General features: G+C 48.1%; 1 protein-coding gene across 1 annotated transcript in view; it reads left to right on the forward strand.

The window, feature by feature from the left end:
* Positions 1-19,415, forward strand: part of fbxw2 (F-box and WD repeat domain containing 2) — a 36,458-nt gene that overhangs the window by 15,652 nt on the left and 1,391 nt on the right. The window contains exons 4-9 of the mRNA XM_079524435.1: positions 2,026-2,100; positions 2,391-3,231; positions 3,842-4,036; positions 5,119-5,252; positions 14,105-14,191; positions 16,106-16,275. Of these exons, the coding sequence (XP_079380561.1) occupies positions 2,026-2,100; positions 2,391-3,231; positions 3,842-4,036; positions 5,119-5,252; positions 14,105-14,191; positions 16,106-16,275 (1,502 nt within the window). The remainder of the gene's footprint in view (positions 1-2,025; positions 2,101-2,390; positions 3,232-3,841; positions 4,037-5,118; positions 5,253-14,104; positions 14,192-16,105; positions 16,276-19,415) is intronic.

Consider the following 19,415-nt stretch of genomic DNA (forward strand, 5'->3'; position numbering starts at 1 on the left):
CCCGGGGTCTCCTCCCAGTGGAGATATAATCCATCTGGTCCTTGGTCTGCCCCGGGGTCTCCTCCCAGTGGAGATATTATCCATCTGGTCCTTGGTCTGCCCCGGGGTCTCCTCCCAGTGGAGATATAATCCATCTGGTCCCTGGTCTGCCCCGGGGTCTCCTCCCAGTGGAGATATAATCCATCTGGTCCTTGGTCTGCCCCGGGGTCTCCTCCCAGTGGAGATATAATCCATCTGGTCCCTGGTCTGCCCCAGGGTCTCCTCCCAGTGGAGATATAATCCATCTGGTCCCTGGTCTGCCCCGGGGTCTCCTCCCAGTGGAGATATAATCCATCTGGTCCCTGGTCTGCCCCGGGGTCTCCTCCCAGTGGAGATATTATCCATCTGGTCCTTGGTCTGCCCCGGGGTCTCCTCCCAGTGGAGATATAATCCATCTGGTCCTTGGTCTGCCCCGGGGTCTCCTCCCAGTGGAGATATAATCCATCTGGTCCTTGGTCTGCCCCGGGGTCTCCTCCCAGTGGAGATATAATCCATCTGGTCCTTGGTCTGCCCCGGGGTCTCCTCCCAGTGGAGATATAATCCATCTGGTCCTTGGTCTGCCCCGGGGTCTCCTCCCAGTGGAGATATAATCCATCTGGTCCTTGGTCTGCCCCGGGGTCTCCTCCCAGTGGAGATATAATCCATCTGGTCCCTGGTCTGCCCCGGGGTCTCCTCCCAGTGGAGATATAATCCATCTGGTCCTTGGTCTGCCCCGGGGTCTCCTCCCAGTGGAGATATAATCCATCTGGTCCCTGGTCTGCCCCGGGGTCTCCTCCCAGTGGAGATATAATCCATCTGGTCCTTGGTCTATCTAATATATAATGTATAATCTAACCGGTGATCTTGTCGTGTGGCAGGGCATATTATAATATATAATGTATAATGTATAATCTAACAGGTGATCTCATCGTGTACAGAGGTGTGGCAGGGCATGTTATAATGTATAATGTATAATCTAACAGGTGATCTCATCGTGTACAGAGGTGTGGCAGGGCATGTTATAATGTATAATGTATAATCTAACAGGTGATCTCATCGTGTACAGAGGTGTGGCAGGGCATGTTATAATGTATAATGTATAATCTAACAGGTGATCTCATCGTGTACAGAGGTGTGGCAGGGCATGTTATAATGTATAATGTATAATCTAACAGGTGATCTCATCGTGTACAGAGGTGTGGCAGGGCATGTTATAATGTATAATGTATAATCTAACAGGTGATCTCATCGTGTACAGAGGTGTGGCAGGGCATGTTATAATGTATAATGTATAATCTAACAGGTGATCTCATCGTGTACAGAGGTGTGGCAGGGCATGTTATAATGTATAATGTATAATCTAACAGGTGATCTCATCGTGTACAGAGGTGTGGCAGGGCATGTTATAATGTATAATGTATAATCTAACAGGTGATCTCATCGTGTACAGAGGTGTGGCAGGGCATGTTATAATGTATAATGTATAATCTAACAGGTGATCTCATCGTGTACAGAGGTGTGGCAGGGCATGTTATAATGTATAATGTATAATCTAACAGGTGATCTCATCGTGTACAGAGGTGTGGCAGGGCATGTTATAATGTATAATGTATAATCTAACAGGTGATCTCATCGTGTACAGAGGTGTGGCAGGGCATGTTATAATGTATAATGTATAATCTAACAGGTGATCTCATCGTGTACAGAGGTGTGGCAGGGCATGTTATAATGTATAATGTATAATCTAACAGGTGATCTCATCGTGTACAGAGGTGTGGCAGGGCATGTTATAATGTATAATGTATAATCTAACAGGTGATCTCATCGTGTACAGAGGTGTGGCAGGGCATGTTATAATGTATAATGTATAATCTAACAGGTGATCTCATCGTGTACAGAGGTGTGGCAGGGCATGTTATAATGTATAATGTATAATCTAACAGGTGATCTCATCGTGTACAGAGGTGTGGCAGGGCATGTTATAATGTATAATGTATAATCTAACAGGTGATCTCATCGTGTACAGAGGTGTGGCAGGGTGTTTGCTCTGACCTGGGCTGGAGGATAGACGAGTCCATTCAGGTAGGGATGGAACCATATTGTAACGAATCGTTTTGCTATGAAAATAACTACATACTAATACTACATTTTTGTGCGTGGTATTTAGCAATTGTTTTAAGAAATTGAATTACTTTAAAATAATGTCAATGTATTTGAAATAGTTACTGTATCGATTTCAAATCATTGAATCGTATCGGATCGGATCGCCATAATGAACCAATATCGTCCAGTATCGTATCGTGAACCATGTATGGCGATACGGTATCGTATCGTATCGCTGCTAAAATGTATCGTTCCACCCCTACATCCAGGAGGCTCCTGCTCACAGTGAGGCTCCTCTCGTACAGGCTCCCCGTGCAGAGGCTGCTCACGCTGAGGCTCCCCGTGCAGAGGCTGCTCATGCTGTGGGTCCCCGTGCAGAGGCTGCTCACGCTCAGGGTCCCCGTGCGGCGGCTGCTCACGCTGAGGCTCCCCGTGCAGAGGCTGCTCATGCTGAGGCTCCCCGTGCAGAGGCTGCTCACGCTGAGGGTCCCCGTGCGGAGGCTGCTCACGCTCAGGGTCCCCGTGCGGAGGCTGCTCACGCTGAGGGTCCCCGTGCGGAGGCTGCTCACGCTGAGGGTCCCCGTGCAGAGGCTGCTCACGCTGAGGGTCCCCGTGCAGAGGCTGCTCACGCTGAGGGTCCCCGTGCGGAGGCTGCTCACGCTCAGGGTCCCCGTGCAGAGGCTGCTCATGCTGAGGGTCCCCGTGCGGAGGCTGCTCACGCTCGGGGTCCCCGTGCGGAGGCTGCTCACGCTCAGGGTCCCCGTGCAGAGGCTGCTCACGCTGAGGCTCCCCACTGGAAGGCTGCTCACGCTGAGGCTCCCCGTGCGGAGGCTGCTCACGCTGAGGCTCCCCGTGCGGAGGCTGCTCACGGCGAGGCTCCCCACTGGAAGGCTGCTCACGGCGAGGCTCCCCACTGGAAGGCTGCTCACGGCGAGGCTCCCCACTGGAAGGCTGCTCACGGCGAGGCTCCCCACTGGAAGGCGGTCTACCTGAAGGCGCGGCGTCGCATGACGCAGCTGCGCGAGCAGCGGGCGTTCGAGACGTCGTCGCTGATCGGCCACAGCGCGCGCGTCTATGCGCTCTACTACAGGGACGGCCTGCTCTGCACCGGTACGTCTCTGCTGCTATATAGTTAGTTAGTTAATAGTTAGTAGACCGCTACGTCTCTCTGCATCCTGTCATTCTATAGTTAATAGTTAGTTAGTCAGTCAGTGATATCTTATAGTTAGCTATAGTTAGAGACTGACACAGGAGTGCATTTTCACTCCTATCCTATCCCACAGAAACTATCCTGTCCCACAGAAACTATCCTGTCCCACAGAAACTATCCTGTCCCACAGAAACTATCCTGTCCCACAGAAACTATCCTGTCCCACTATCCTAGACCAGCAGAATGGGGGGGAGGGTGGGGGGCGTAGACCAGCAGGGTGGGGGGGTAGACCAGCAGGGTGGGGGGGAGGGTGGGGGGGTAGACCAGCAGGGTGGGGGATAGACCAGCAGGGTGGGGGTGAGGGTGGGGGGGTAGACCAGCAGTCACAATTACTGAGCATTGGAGATGCAATATTGTTTGTTTGTTTGATATTTTAACCGATATTGATATTGTATATTGAATACTAAATACTAGTGTTGATATAATAATTATCTCGTCATTTACATCCCTTTGCCTAACGACCCGTTCTAGGCTCGGACGACCTCTTAACGACCTCTTAACGACCCCTAGGTTCAGACGACCTCTCGGCCAAGCTGTGGGACGTGCGGACAGGCCAGTGCGTCTACGGCATCCAGACGCACACCTGCGCCACGGTCAAGTTCGACGAGACCAAGCTAGTGACGGGCTCCTTCGACAACACCGTTGCATGCTGGGAGTGGAGCACGGGCGCCAAGATCCAGCAGTTCAGAGGTCACACGGGGGCAGGTCAGTTATATCACTGCATTCCTAGATTACAACATAACCACTGCATTCCTAGATTACTACAAAATAACCACTGCATTCCTAGATTACTACAACATGACCACTGCATTCCTAGATTACTACAACATGACCACTGCATTCCTAGATTACTACAACATGACCACTGCATTCCTAGATTACTACAACATGACCACTGCATTCCTAGATTACTACAACATGACCACTGCATTCCTAGATTACTACATGTCCACTGCATTCCTAGATTACTACAACATGACCACTGCATTCCTAGATTACTACAACATGACCACTGCATTCCTAGATTACTACAACATGACCACTGCATTCCTAGATTACTACAAAATAACCACTGCATTCCTAGATTACTACAACATGACCACTGCATTCCTAGATTACTACAACATGACCACTGCATTCCTAGATTACTTCAACATGACCACTGCATTCCTAGATTACTACAACATGACCACTACATTCCTAGATTACTACAACATGTCCACTGCATTCCTAGATTACTACATGTCCACTGCATTCCTAGATTACTACAACATGACCACTGCATTCCTAGATTACTACAACATGACCACTGCATTCCTAGATTACTACAAAATAACCACTGCATTCCTAGATTACGACAACATGACCACTGCATTCCTAGATTACTACAACATGACCACTGCATTCCTAGATTACTTCAACATGACCACTGCATTCCTAGATTACTACAACATGACCACTGCATTCCTAGATTACTACAACATGACCACTGCATTCCTAGATTACTACAACATGACCACTGCATTCCTAGATTACTACAACATGACCACTGCATTCCTAGATTACTACAACATGACCACTGCATTCCTAGATTACTACAACATGACCACTGCATTCCTAGATTACTACAACATGACCACTGCATTCCTAGATTACTACAACATGACCACTGCATTTTAACATCAATTGTTAAACTGTGCATGCGTGTGTGCGTGCCTGCTTCTGTGCGTGCGTGCGTGCGTGCGTGCGTGTGTGTGTGTGTGTGTGTGTGCGTGCGTGTCTTCCAGTGTTCAGCGTGGACTATAACGATGGCCTGGACATCCTGGTCAGCGGGTCGGCAGACTTCACAGTGAAGGTTTGGGCTCTGACCGCCGGGGTGTGTCTCAACACCCTGACGGGTCACACCGAGTGGGTCACCAAGGTACGACCTTTGACCCTAGCAATGACCCCCTAACCCCTAATGTGTCTTACATTAACCTGTAGTTTACTATGATTCTCATCTACATTAACCTGTAGTTGTCTCCACCAGGCCGAAGGCATGGGGAGAGAGTATGTTTTGCACTCCGTCCGTGTGTGTGTGTGTGTCCTTCCTTCCGTCCGCCCGTCCGTCCTTCCGTCCGTCCGTTACCAGCTAATCTCCGGCACCGTTGGCCCGATCAATGCCAAACTTTGCACACACACTCCCTGGATGCCAACGATGAACCTCTGCCCCACATTTTCCAGAACGGCCTGTTATAGCGCCACCATGAGGCAGCTTTTGACATTGTTTACCTAAAACTGCACCGATCTGCGTGATACGTTGCATGCACACTCCCTAGAGGCCAAGGACAAACCTTTGACCTGCATTTTCCGCATCTGCCTTTTATAGCGCCACCAGGAGGCCGACTTTTGACGACACAAATCGTTACACAGTATCTCTATGGTCATGTGCTCAAGTCGGATCTGTCCGATATTTCATATTCCATCCTAATTGGCTATAATTGGCTTTCACAGTTTGCAAGATTGCCCCGTTTTGAACAAAAGCCTCAAATCATGAACGCAGCATGCAATTTACGTGAAATCTTTCACACATTTTCTTACTAGGCTGAGGAATATATCCCACCCTTTTCACATTGGCCTGTTATAGCGCCACCAAGAGGTTGATTTTTGCAAAACACATTTTTAGAACAAAATGCTTCAAAAACATGTTTATATTAATCCTAAACATTTTGCCAAACATCTCACACAGTCCTATCCTCCTGGTGGAGACCTGTGCCCAGAAGGGCACTTTTTCTAGTTTACTATGATTCTCATCTACATTAACCTGTAGTTTACTGTGATTCTCATCTACATTAACCTGTAGTTTACTGTGATTCTCATCCTCTAAATTAACCTGTAGTTGTCTCCACCAGGCCGAAGGCATGGGGAGCGAGTATGTTTTGCACTCCGTCCGTCCGTTACCAGCTAATCTCCGCCACCGTTGGCCCGATCCATGCCAAACTTTGCACACACACTCCCTGGATGCCAACAACGAACCTCTACCACAAATATTCCTCAACGGCCTGTTATAGTGCCACCATGAGGCCGATTTAGGCAAAACACATTTCTGTAGATTACTCGTACACATTTTATCCATACATCACACAATTCGGTATACACTATCTCCATAGTCATTGTGATCAACACGGATCTGCACCATTTCCCATCTTCCATCCTGATTGGCTAAGATTGGCTTCCAAAGCTCACATGATTGGTCCGTTTCGAACAAAATGCCACAAATCACAAACACAGTGTGCAATTTCTTTGTGAAATTATACACGCACATTTCCACTAGGCCGAGGACGACATGCCACTCATTTTTTTCCCACATCAGCCTCACGGTGGCGCTATAACAGGGCAATTCCTGTTTTTACCTATAAATGCATCGATTTGTATACAACTTATGTATGCGCACTACCTAGAGGCCATGGAAAAACATTTTCCCTGCATCCCTCCACATCTGCCGGTTATAGCGCCACCGTGACGCCGATTTCTGCAAAACACATTGTTTATGTTAGTTGCACAGATTTCATCCAAATCTCACGCAAATCGGTACACATGATCTCTGTAGTCATGTGATCACGACGAGTTGGACTGCTCAGATTCTACACTGATTGGCTAAGATTGCCTTCCAAAGTTTTCAGGAGTGGCCCGTTTTGTACAAAATGCTGCACATGTCCTGCTCATCCAGAATTCTATCCTCAGAGATGCTATGAGTGATCTGGCTCTGCATTTCCTAAACAAAATGAAGAAAATTGTTGGAAAAATCAAACAAACAAAAAAACATGTTTATATTACTCCTAAACAATTTGCCTAACATCACACACACTTGCTTATGGTTGTCCATCGAATCCGATGATGACGTCCACTTCTATCGGTGAGTACGTTGGTGGCTGAAAAGTCCTATCCTGGACCCGCAAGTCCTGTTGCATGTAGGACATGTATATGTGGTGGTAGTGGCAGCAGCAACAACTGAACAACTGTAGGTGTCTTCCTTTTGTTTCTCCTCTCCTGCCTGTCCTTTCCTCTTCCAGCATGTTGGTGCCATCTCGGCACAGCTGACGCCAGGTGTTACGGTCAGTAGCCACATCCTCCAGGGCCTCAGGTCTGATCTTGCACTTCCTTAATGCAGTCTTCATCTGGTCTTTGTACCGCTTCTTGGGTCCTCCAGCAGAGCGCCGACCATGGTGTAGTTGACCATAGAGCACTCTGCAAGGCAGACGGTTTGAGGGCATCCTTACTACATGGCCCAGCCATCGTAGCTGGTGCTGGTTGATCGTGGCCTCAATACTCCTGCAGTTGGACTTTGCGAGTATGTCAGAATGAGGCACACGATCACGCCATGCAATGCCTAGGATGCGCTGAAGACAGCGTATATGGAACTGCTCCAGGGCCTTGATGTGGCGGCTGTAAGTTACCCAGGCTTCGCAGCTGTAGAGGAGGGTAGTGATACAGATGGCTTGGTACACAGAGACCTTTGTGGAGAGATGGAGGTTCTTGTTTTGGAAGACCCGTCGCCGGAGTCTCCCAAAAGCAGCCGCTGCCTGCTTGATCCTGTTCTGGACCTCATTGTCAATGGTGGTATCTTCAGAGAGAATACTCCCCAGGTATCTGAAAGATGGCACAACTGATAGTTGTTCTCCAGAAACAGCAAAGGTAGGTGGTGTAGGATGTTGGAGCTCCACTGGCAAACTACTTCCGTCTTGGTGGTATTGACGGTCAGTCCCATCCTGCTGTACGCTCTCACCGCAGCAGCAAGAACAGACTGGAGGTCCTGTGGACTGTGAGCTACGAGAGCACAGTCGTCTGCATACTGTAGCTCAATAACTCTCTCTCTCTGTAGTTTGGTGATAGCCTGAAGCCTCCTTATATTAAAGAGGTTGCCATCTAGCCGAAAGACGACTGCCACACCGCTGCTGTCCTCAATCTCCTTGTGGAGAAGCTGGGTGACACATAGCAAGAATATGTTAAAGAGCACTGGTGCTAGTACACACCCCTGCCTTACCCCTGTATGTACAGGGAAGGGGGCAGACTCTTGTCCTCCTATGGTCACCCGAGCAGTCATTCCATCATGAAACTGGCGGAGGATGTTGACAAACTTCCTGGGACAGCCAAACCTGAGAAGGATTTCCCATAGAAGTGCTCTCTGGACTGTGTCGAAGGCTTTGGAGAGGTCGACAAAGGCCATGAACAGGTCCTGGTGTTGCTCTCTGCACTTTTCCTGCAGCTGTCTAGCTGTGAAAATCATGTCCACCGTGCCCCTGTTCTTTCTGAACCCGCATTGCGATTCAGGCAGTATCGACTCAGTAACGTTGTTGATCAGCCTCTGGAGCATCACCTTTGCCAGGACTTTACCAGCGACAGCAAGAAGCGAAATACCCCTGCTGTTGCCACAGACAGCCCTGTCCCCCTTGTGCTTATAAATGGTGACAACATTGGCGTCTCTCCATTGTTGTGGGACGTACTCATCAGTCCAGACCTTGGTGATGTACTTATGCACTGTTCTTGTACATATGTACCCTCCATTTTTCAACAGCTCAGCCGGGATGTTGTCATTACCAGGGGACTTGTTGTTTTTGAGCGAACGGATAGCTGATCAGACCTCCAGGAAGGTTGGGGGCTGGTCTAACTCGTACATAGGAGGAAGTGTAGGCAGTTCATCCAGAACGGTGGGGTCTACATCAGAGTCCTGATTAAGCAGGGTGCCAAAGTGTTCAGCCCATCTTAGCAGAATGCTAGGCTGGTCCTTCAGGATTGTCAGACCGTCTGCGGATTTCAGGGGAGTGACGCAGCGGTTTATTGGGCCGTAGATCTTCTTGACAGCATTGTAAAAGTTGTGCATGTCATTCTTATCGGCAAAAGACTGGATTTCGTGTGCCTTTTTTGTCCACCACTCATTCTGCATGACCCGAGTAGCCCTTTGCACTTCCCGACGAGCTCCCTGCCATTTCTGCCTGATGCTGCTGGACGAGGGGTTCGTTAACGCTGCACCATGTCCTTCAGCAAGTCATGGATGGTAGTCGAGTTTTCATCAAACCAGTCTTGGTGGTTTTTGCTCTTATAGCCGATTGTTTGGGCTGCTGCCTCGTAGAGAGCCGAGCCGAGTGTTCCAATTCTGGTCCATGGTGTTCTCGGATGAACTCAAAGAAACCTCCATCCCCCCTAGTTTCTCAGCCAGGGAGTGACGAAAGTAATTTCTTGCATCAGAGTTTTCCAGGTGGGTGCAATCTAGTCGCCTCCTTTTGGGTCCTCGCAGCCACAAGGGGGGGCGCACTTGCATGTGGACCTTGGCCATGATCAGACGGTGGTCTGTCCAGCACTCTGCACCTCTCATGGCACGTGTGATGTAGACGTCTTTGATGTCACTACGCCTCACTATGATATAGTCTATCAGGTGCCAGTGTTTGGAACGAGGGTGCATCCATGAAGTCTTATACTTCGTCTTCTGCTGGAAGATGGTGTTGGTTATGGTCAGGTTATGCTCAGAGCAGAGAGTAAGTAATCTCATCCCATTAGCATTAACCTGGCCAACTCCATGCCTGCCAATCACTCCACTCCATATCCTGCTGTTCTGTCCCACTCTGGCATTAAAATCGAGCAAGAAGATCTTGTCATTCTTGGGGATCCGTCGAAGAGCCTCGTCCAGTGACTGGTAGAAGGAATCCTTGACCTCACTCTCGGATGGCAGGGTTGGTGCATATGCACTGAGAAGTGTGGCAAAGCGGTTCTTAACCAGCAGGATACGGAGGGTCATTAGTCTCTCACTAATGCCAACCGGTGTTTCAGTGAGTCTTGGTAGTAGTGTGTTTTTGATGGCTAGTCCCACACCATGCAGATGTTGTCCTCCTGACGGGTAGCCCCTCCAAAAGAACGTGTAGCCCATCCCTTCCTCTGTTAGAGAGCCTTCCTCCAGCATTCTGGTCTCACTCAGAGCAGCAATGTCGATGTTGTAGCGACTCAGCTCAGCAGCAACCAAGGCCGTTCTCCTATGAGGTCTGTCAGAACTGCCATGCGAGTCCAGGAGAGTCTTTACATTCCATGTTGCCAGTCTTAAGTTGCATGCATTTCTTTGTATCCGTCCGTTTAATTTATTTTTATTTTCGCGGTAATGGAATGGCCCGATAGGTGCGGTATCCTATCCAGGCAGTGTTGAGTGGACAATTTTTAGGCCACCTTTTCTAGGCCCTTCCCCACTTGGGGTGAGCAGTGTGGCCCCTAAATAGGGCTGCTCAAACACACAGGGGTCTGCCGAAAACAGCTTCCACTCAATCCCCGCTGTTAGCGACCCATACCCTGTGTTGCTGACGTGCAGGGTTCTTAGCTAAGAGCTTCCAGGTCATTACCCTGTGTTGCTGACGTGCAGGGTTCTTAGCTAAGAGCTTCCAGGTCATTACCCTGTGTTGCTGACGTGCAGGGTTCTTAGCTAAGAGCTTCCAGTTAATTACCCTGTGTTGCTGACGTGCAGGGTTCTTAGCTAAGAGCTTCCAGGTCATTACCCTGTGTTGCTGACGTGCAGGGTTCTTAGCTAAGAGCTTCCAGGTCATTACCCTGTGTTGCTGACGTGCAGGGTTCTTAGCTAAGAGCTTCCAGTTCATTACCCTGTGTTGCTGACGTGCAGGGTTCTTAGCTAAGAGCTTCCAGTTCATTACCCTGTGTTGCTGACGTGCAGGGTTCTTAGCTAAGAGCTTCCAGTTCATTACCCTGTGTTGCTGACGTGCAGGGTTCTTAGCTAAGAGCTTCCAGGTCATTACCCTGTGTTGCTGACGTGCAGGGTTCTTAGCTAAGAGCTTCCAGGTCATTACCCTGTGTTGCTGACGTGCAGGGTTCTTAGCTAAGAGCTTCCAGTTCATTACCCTGTGTTGCTGACGTGCAGGGTTCTTAGCTAAGAGCTTCCAGGTCATTACCCTGTGTTGCTGACGTGCAGGGTTCTTAGCTAAGAGCTTCCAGGTCATTACCCTGTGTTGCTGACGTGCAGGGTTCTTAGCTAAGAGCTTCCAGTTCATTACCCTGTGTTGCTGACGTGCAGGGTTCTTAGCTAAGAGCTTCCAGTTCATTACCCTGTGTTGCTGACGTGCAGGGTTCTTAGCTAAGAGCTTCCAGGTCATTACCCTGTGTTGCTGACGTGCAGGGTTCTTAGCTAAGAGCTTCCAGTTCATTACCCTGTGTTGCTGACGTGCAGGGTTCTTAGCTAAGAGCTTCCAGTTCATTCGTACCTGCTCCCGTCACCAGAACCCCAACGCCGCCAGACTTCAACGCGTTGTAGGTCCAGGTACTGTTCACCGTGGTCAGAGGTGGATACCTGCGCAAGGACGTTTTTTAAGTGCCATAGGGGGTGCGCCCTTCCCAGTAGCACTATCTTCACCACGATGGGGTAAACCCGGTGGCGTGGGAGAGCCCATGACGACCAGTCCCCCATCATGGCTGCAGGAGGCTGCCGGGTCCTTGGTCTTTCAAGGCCCGCCTGTTGCGCACCGCCAGCACATTGCTTTTCTGTCAGGGTGTGCTCCCTTAGCCTTTGCCTAAATAAGCTTACCCACTGCTCCGTGATCCCCTCCAGTTTAGCCTGGGTCCGCAGAGACCCAGTTACCATGCGTGGCCACGAGGAGGCACTACAGGAGTCTTGGTGGTGGAGAGGCTATGTACCAGCAAGAGGAGACTTACATACTCGGCTCCTCTTTTCACCCCCCAAGGGGGGCTAGCTGGCGGCGGCAGCTGTAAGCAGAGAGTAGCAAGCAGAAGGCAGCATGCAACATGCACTATCTACAAACATCTCTATGCTACTATACTACCGCACTAGACGCGTCACACGCACCCTGTGTTAAAACACACACACACACACACACACACACACACACACACACACACACACTCCTATCCTCCTGGTGGAGACCTGTGCCCAGAAGGGCACTTTTTCTAGTTTACTGTGATTCTCATCCTCTACATTAACCTGTAGTTTACTGTGATTCTCATCTACATTAACCTGTAGTTTACTGTGATTCTCATCTACATTAACCTGTATTTTACTGTGATTCTCATCCTCTAAATTAACCTGTAGTTTACTGTGTTTCTCATCTACATTAACCTGTAGTTTACTGTGATTCTCATCCTCTAAATTAACCTGTAGTTTACTGTGATTCTTATCTACATTAACCTGTAGTTTACTGTGATTCTCATCTATATTAACCTGTAGTTTACTGTGATTCTCATCTATATTAACCTGTAGTTTACTGTGATTCTCATCTACATTAACCTGTAGTTTACTGTGATTCTCATCTACATTAACCTGTAGTTTACTGTGATTCTCATCTACATTAACCTGTAGTTTACTGTGATTCTCATCTAAATTAACCTGTAGTTTACTGTGATTCTCATCTACATTAACCTGTAGTTTACTGTGATTCTCATCTACATTAACCTGTAGTTTACTGTGATTCTCCTCTATATTAACCTGTAGTTTACTGTGATTCTCATCCTCTAAATGAACCTGTAGTTTACTGTGATTCTCATCTACATTGACCTGTAGTTTACTGTAATTCTCATCTACATTAACCTGTAGTTTACTGTGATTCTCATCTACATTAACCTGTAGTTTACTGTGATTCTCATCTACAATAACCTGTAGTTTACTGTGATTCTCATCTACATTAACCTGTAGTTTACTGTGATTCTCATCTACATTAACCTGTAGTTTACTGTGATTCTCATCTACATTAACCTGTAGTTTACTGTGATTCTCATCTACATTAACCTGTAGTTTACTGTAATTCTCATCTACATTAACCTGTAGTTTACTGTGATTCTCATCTACATTAACCTGCAGTTTACTGTGATTCTCATCCTCTACATTAACCTGTAGTTTACTGTAATTCTCATCTACATTAACCTGTAGTTTACTGTGATTCTCATCTACATTAACCTGCAGTTTACTGTGATTCTCATCCTCTACATTAACCTGTAGTTTACTGTGATTCTCATCTACATTAACCTGTAGTTTACTGTGATTCTCATCTACATTAACCTGTAGTTTACTGTGATTCTCATCTACATTAACCTGTAGTTTACTGTGATTCTCATCTACATTAACCTGTAGTTTACTGTGATTCTCATCTACATTAACCTGTAGTTTACTGTGATTCTCATCTACATTAACCTGTAGTTTACTGTGATTCTCATCTATATTAACCTGTAGTTTACTGTGATTCTCATCTACATTAACCTGTAGTTTACTGTGATTCTCATCTACATTAACCTGTAGCAGTGATTCTCATCTACATTAACCTGTAGTTTACTGTGATTCTCATCTACATTAACCTGTAGTTTACTGTGATTCTCATCTACATTAACTTGTAGTTTACTGTGATTCTCATCTACATTAACCTGTAGTTTACTGTGATTCTCATCTACATTAACCTGTAGTTTACTGTAATTCTCATCTACATTAACCTGTAGTTTACTGTAATTCTCATCTACATTAACCTGTAGTTTACTGTGATTCTCATCTACATTAACCTGTAGTTTACTGTAATTCTCATCTACATTAACCTGTAGTTTACTGTGATTGTCATGTACATTACCCTGTAGTTTACTGTGATTCTCATCTACATTAACCTGTAGTTTACTGTAATTCTCATCTACATTAACCTGTAGTTTACTGTAATTCTCATCTACATTACCCCCTCATCCAATGACAGAGAGGTATACTCACCCTCTCATTCAATAACAAAGAGGTATACTCACCCTCTCATCCAATCACAGGTGATCTTACAGCAGAGTGAAGTAGAGAGCGTGGCTCACAGTCCTGGAGATTACATCCTGTTGAGTGCTGATAAATATGAGATTAAGGTAAATCACCTATGTCTATGTCTCTCTATCGCTCTCTCTCTCTATCTCTCTCACAACACAGCTAATGTGAAGGTGTGGCCTCTAGGCTAACCGCTAGGCTAACCACGGTGTTGTGTTAATGAAGGTGTGGCCGCTAGGCTAACCACTGTGTTATGCTATTGAAGGTGTGGCCTCTAGGCTAACTGCTAGGCTAACACTGTGTTGTGGTAATGAAGGTGTGGCCAATAGGCTAACTGCTAGGCTAACCACTGTGTTGTGGTAATGAAGGTGTGGCCACTAGGCTAACTGCTAGGCTAACCACTGTGTTGTGGTAATGAAGGTGTTTCCACTAGGCTAACTGCTAGGCTAACCACTGTGTTGTGGTATTGAAGGTGTGGCCGCTAGGCTAACCGCTAGGCTAACCACTGTGTTGTGTTATTGAAGGTGTGGCCGCTAGGCTAACCGCTAGGCTAACCACTGTGTTGTGCTATTGAAGGTGTGGCCGCTAGGCTAACCTCTAGGCTAACCACTGTATTGTGTTGTGCTATTGAAGGTGTGGCCTCTAGGCTAACCGCTGTGTTGTGTTAATGAAGGTGTGGCCTCTAGGCTAACCGCTAGGCTAACCACTGCGTTGTGGTATTGAAGGTGTGGCCGCTAGGCTAACCGCTAGGCTAACCACTGTGTTGTGTTATTGAAGGTGTGGCCGATAGGCTAACCGCTAGGCTAACCTCTAGGCTAACCACTGTATTGTGTTATTGAAGGTGTGGCCTCTAGGCTAACCCCTGTGTTGTGTTAATGAAGGTGTGGCATCTAGGCTAACCGCTAGGCTAACCACTGTGTTGTGGTATTGAAGGTGTGGCCGCTAGGCTAAGCGCTAGGCTAACCACTGTGTTGTGTCATTGAAGGTGTGGCCGCTAGGATTACCGCTAGGCTAACCACTGTGTTGTGCTATTGAAGGTGTGGCCGATAGGCTAACCTCTAGGCTAACCACTGTATTGTGTTATTGAAGGTGTGGCCTCTAGGCTAACCCCTGTGTTGTGTTAATGAAGGTGTGGCATCTAGGCTAACCGCTAGGCTAACCACTGTGTTGTGGTATTGAAGGTGTGGCCGCTAGGCTAAGCGCTAGGCTAACCACTGTGTTGTGTCATTGAAGGTGTGGCCGCTAGGCTAACCGCTAGGCTAACCTCTAGGCTAACCACTGTATTGTGTTATTGAAGGTGTGGCCTCTAGGCTAACCGCTGTGTTGTGTTAATGAAGGTGTGGCCTCTAGGCTAACCGCTAGGCTAACCACTGTGTTGTGCTATTGAAGGTGTGGCCGCTAGGCTAACCACTGTGTTGTGTTATTGAAGGTGTGGCCGCTAGGCTAACCACTGTTGTGCTATTGAAGGTGTGGCCGCTAGGCTAACCGCTAGGCTAACCGCTAGGCTAACCACTGTGTTGTGCTATTGAAGGTGTGGCCGCTAGGCTAACCGCTGTGTTGTGCTATTGAAGGTGTGGCTACTAGGCTAACCACTGTGTTGTGTTATTGAAGGTCTGGCCGCTAGGCTAACCGCTAGGCTAACCGATAGGCTAACCGCTGTGTTGTGTTATTGAAGGTGTGGCCTCTAGGCTAACCACTGTGTTGTGTTATTGAAGGTGTGGCCGCTAGGCTAACCGCTAGGCTAACCGCTGTGTTGTGTTATTGAAGGTGTGGCCTCTAGGCTAACCGCTAGGCTAACCACTGTGTTGTGCTATTGAAGGTGTGGCCGCTAGGCTAACCACTGTGTTGTGTTATTGAAGGTGTGGCTGCTAGGCTAACCGCTAGGCTAACCACTGTGTTTTGCTATTGAAGGTGTGGCCGCTAGGCTAACCGCTAGGCTAACCACTGTGTTGTGCTATTGAAGGTGTGGCCGCTAGGCTAACCGCTAGGCTAACCACTGTGTTGTGTTATTGAAGGTGTGGCCGCTAGGCAGAGAGATCAACTGCGTGTGTCTGAAGACTCTGTGTGTGTCTGCGGACCGCAGCGTGAGCCTGCAGCCGCGGCTGCAGTTTGACGGACGACACATCGTCTGCAGCTCCGACCTGGGAGTCTACCAGTGGGACTTCGCCAGCTTCGAGGTGCTCAGGTAAAGTGTGTATGTGTATGTGTATGTGTATGTGTATGTGTATGTGTATGTGTGTGTGTGTGTGTGTGTGTTTTTTGTCACTTCGCTACTCAGTCTGGAAAGGCTCCTATCTCCAAGTTAGGCGGGACTTGTAAAAGGGTGAAACCGACCCGTGGCTTCTGATTGGTCTGTGGTGCAGGTTGGGGGATAAACACCAGTTTGACGTCGTATCAATGTTGTCCTGCGACGTCCCCTTATCGTTCACTAAACTCACCCCACACAGCTACTGCTGTTGTCCTGCGACGTCCCCTTATCGTTCACTAAACTCACCCCACACAGCTACTGCTGTTGTCCTGCGACGTCCCCTTATCGTTCACTAAACTCACCCCACACAGCTACTGCTGTTGTCCTGCGACGTCCCCTTATCGTTCACTAAACTCACCCCACACAGCTACTGCTGTTGTCCTGCGACGTCCCCTTATCGTTCACTAAACTCACCCCACACAGCTACTGCTGTTGTCCTGCGACGTCCCCTTATCGTTCACTAGACTCACCCCACACAGCTACTGCTGTTGTCCTGCGACGTCCCCTTATCGTTCACTAAACTCACCCCACACAGCTACTGCTGTTGTCCTGCGACGTCCCCTTATCATTCACTAAACTCACCCCACACACACAGCTACTGCTGTTGTCCTGCGACGTCCCCTTATCGTTCACTAAACTCACCCCACACAGCTGCTGCTGTTGTCCTGCGACGTCCCCTTATCGTTCACTAAACTCACCCCACACACACAGCTACTGCTGTTGTCCTGCGACGTCCCCTTATCGTTCACTAAACTCACCCCACACACACAGCTGCTGCTGTTGTCCTGCGACGTCCCCTTATCGTTCACTAAACTCACCCCACACAGCTGCTGCTGTTGTCCTGCGACGTCCCCTTATCGTTCACTAAACTCACCCCACACAGCTACTGCTGTTGTCCTGCGACGTCCCCTTATCGTTGACTAAACTCACCCCAGACAGCTACTGCTGTTGTCCTGCGATGTCCCCTTATCGTTCACTAAACTCACCCCACACAGCTACTGCTGTTATCCTGCGATGTCCCCTTATCGTTGACTAAACTCACCCCAGACAGCTAATGCTGTTGTCCTGCGATGTCCCCTTATCGTTCACTAAACTCACCCCACACAGCTACTGCTGTTATCCTGCGACGTCCCCTTATCGTTCACTAAACTCACCCCACACAGCTACTGCTGTTGTCCTGAGACGTCCCCTTATCATTCACTAAACTCACCCCACACAGCTACTGCTGTAAGTGCTGTTGTCCTGCGACGTCCCCTTATCGTTGACTAAACTCACCCCACACAGCTACTGCTGTTGTCCTGCGACGTCCCCTTATCGTTACTCACCCCACACAGCTACTGCTGTTATCCTGCGACGTCCCCTTATCGTTCACTAAACTCACCCCACACAGATGCTGCTGTTGTCCTGCGACGTCCCCTTATCGTTCACTAAACTCACCCCACACAGCTACTGCTGTTGTCCTGCGACGTCCCCTTATCGTTCACTAAACTCACCCCACACACACAGCTACTGCTGTTGTCCTGCGACGTCCCCTTATCGTTCACTAAACTCACCCCACACAGCTGCTGCTGTTGTCCTGCGACGTCCCCTTATCGTTCACTAAACTCACCCCACACACACAGCTACTGCTGTTGTCCTGCGACGTCCCCTTATCGTTCACTAAACTCACCCCACACAGCTGCTGCTGTTGTCCTGCGACGTCCCCTTATCGTTCACTAAACTCACCCCACACACACAGCTACTGCTGTTGTCCTGCGACGTCCCCTTATCGTTCACTAAACTCACCCCACACAGCTGCTGCTGTTGTCCTGCGACGTCCCCTTATCGTTCACTAAACTCACCCCACACACACAGCTACTGCTGTTGTCCTGCGACGTCCCCTTATCGTTCACTAAACTCACCCCACACAGCTACTGCTGTTGTCCTGCGACGTCCCCTTATCGTTCACTAAACTCACCCCACACACACAGCTACTGCTGTTGTCCTGCGACGTCCCCTTATCGTTCACTAAACTCACCCCACACAGCTGCTGCTGTTGTCCTGCGACGTCCCCTTATCGTTCACTAAACTCACCCCACACACACAGCTACTGCTGTTGTCCTGCGACGTCCCCTTATCATTCACTAAACTCACCCCACACAGCTGCTGCTGTTGTCCTGCGACGTCCCCTTATCGTTCACTAAACTCACCCCACACAGCTGCTGCTGTTGTCCTGCGACGTCCCCTTATCGTTCACTAAACTCACCCCACACACACAGCTACTGCTGTTGTCCTGCAACATTGTTAATTGTTTTATTAACGACCACCTTATCGATCAGGCTTATCGAGCCGGGTTCTTATCAACGTCATTGGCCTCTTTGCTCGATAACAGGCTCGTTAAACCCAAACCTTTCAGTGGGTATAGATAGTTATTAGTTATTATTAGTTAGTTTTGTTATAGTTAGAGGCTATGCACATGTTATAGTTATAGTTAGAGGCTATGCACATGTTATAGTTATAGTTAGAGGCTATGCACATGTTATAGTTATAGTTAGAGGCTATGCACATGTTATAGTTATAGTTAGAGGCTATGCACATGTTATAGTTATAGTTAGAGGCTATGCACATGTTATAGTTATAGTTAGAGGCTATGCACATGTTATAGTTATAGTTAGAGGCTATGCACATGTTATAGTTAGAGGCTATGCACATGTTATAGTTATAGTTAGAGGCTATGCACATGTTATAGTTAGAGGCTATGCACATGTTATAGTTATAGTTAGAGGCTATGCACATGTTATAGTTAGAGGCTATGCACATGTTATAGTTATAGTTAGAGGCTATGCACATGTTATAGTTAGAGGCTATGCACATGTTATAGTTATAGTTAGAGGCTATGCACATGTTATAGTTATAGTTAGAGGCTATGCACATGTTATAGTTAGAGGCTATGCACATGTTATAGTTATAGTTAGAGGCTATGCACATGTTATAGTTAGAGGCTATGCACATGTTATAGTTATAGTTAGAGGCTATGCACATGTTATAGTTATAGTTAGAGGCTATGCACATGTTATAGTTATAGTTAGAGGCTATGC

This window comes from Electrona antarctica (genome assembly GCF_951216825.1).
Source record: "Electrona antarctica genome assembly, chromosome: 16".
Taxonomy (NCBI): Eukaryota; Metazoa; Chordata; class Actinopteri; order Myctophiformes; family Myctophidae; genus Electrona; species Electrona antarctica.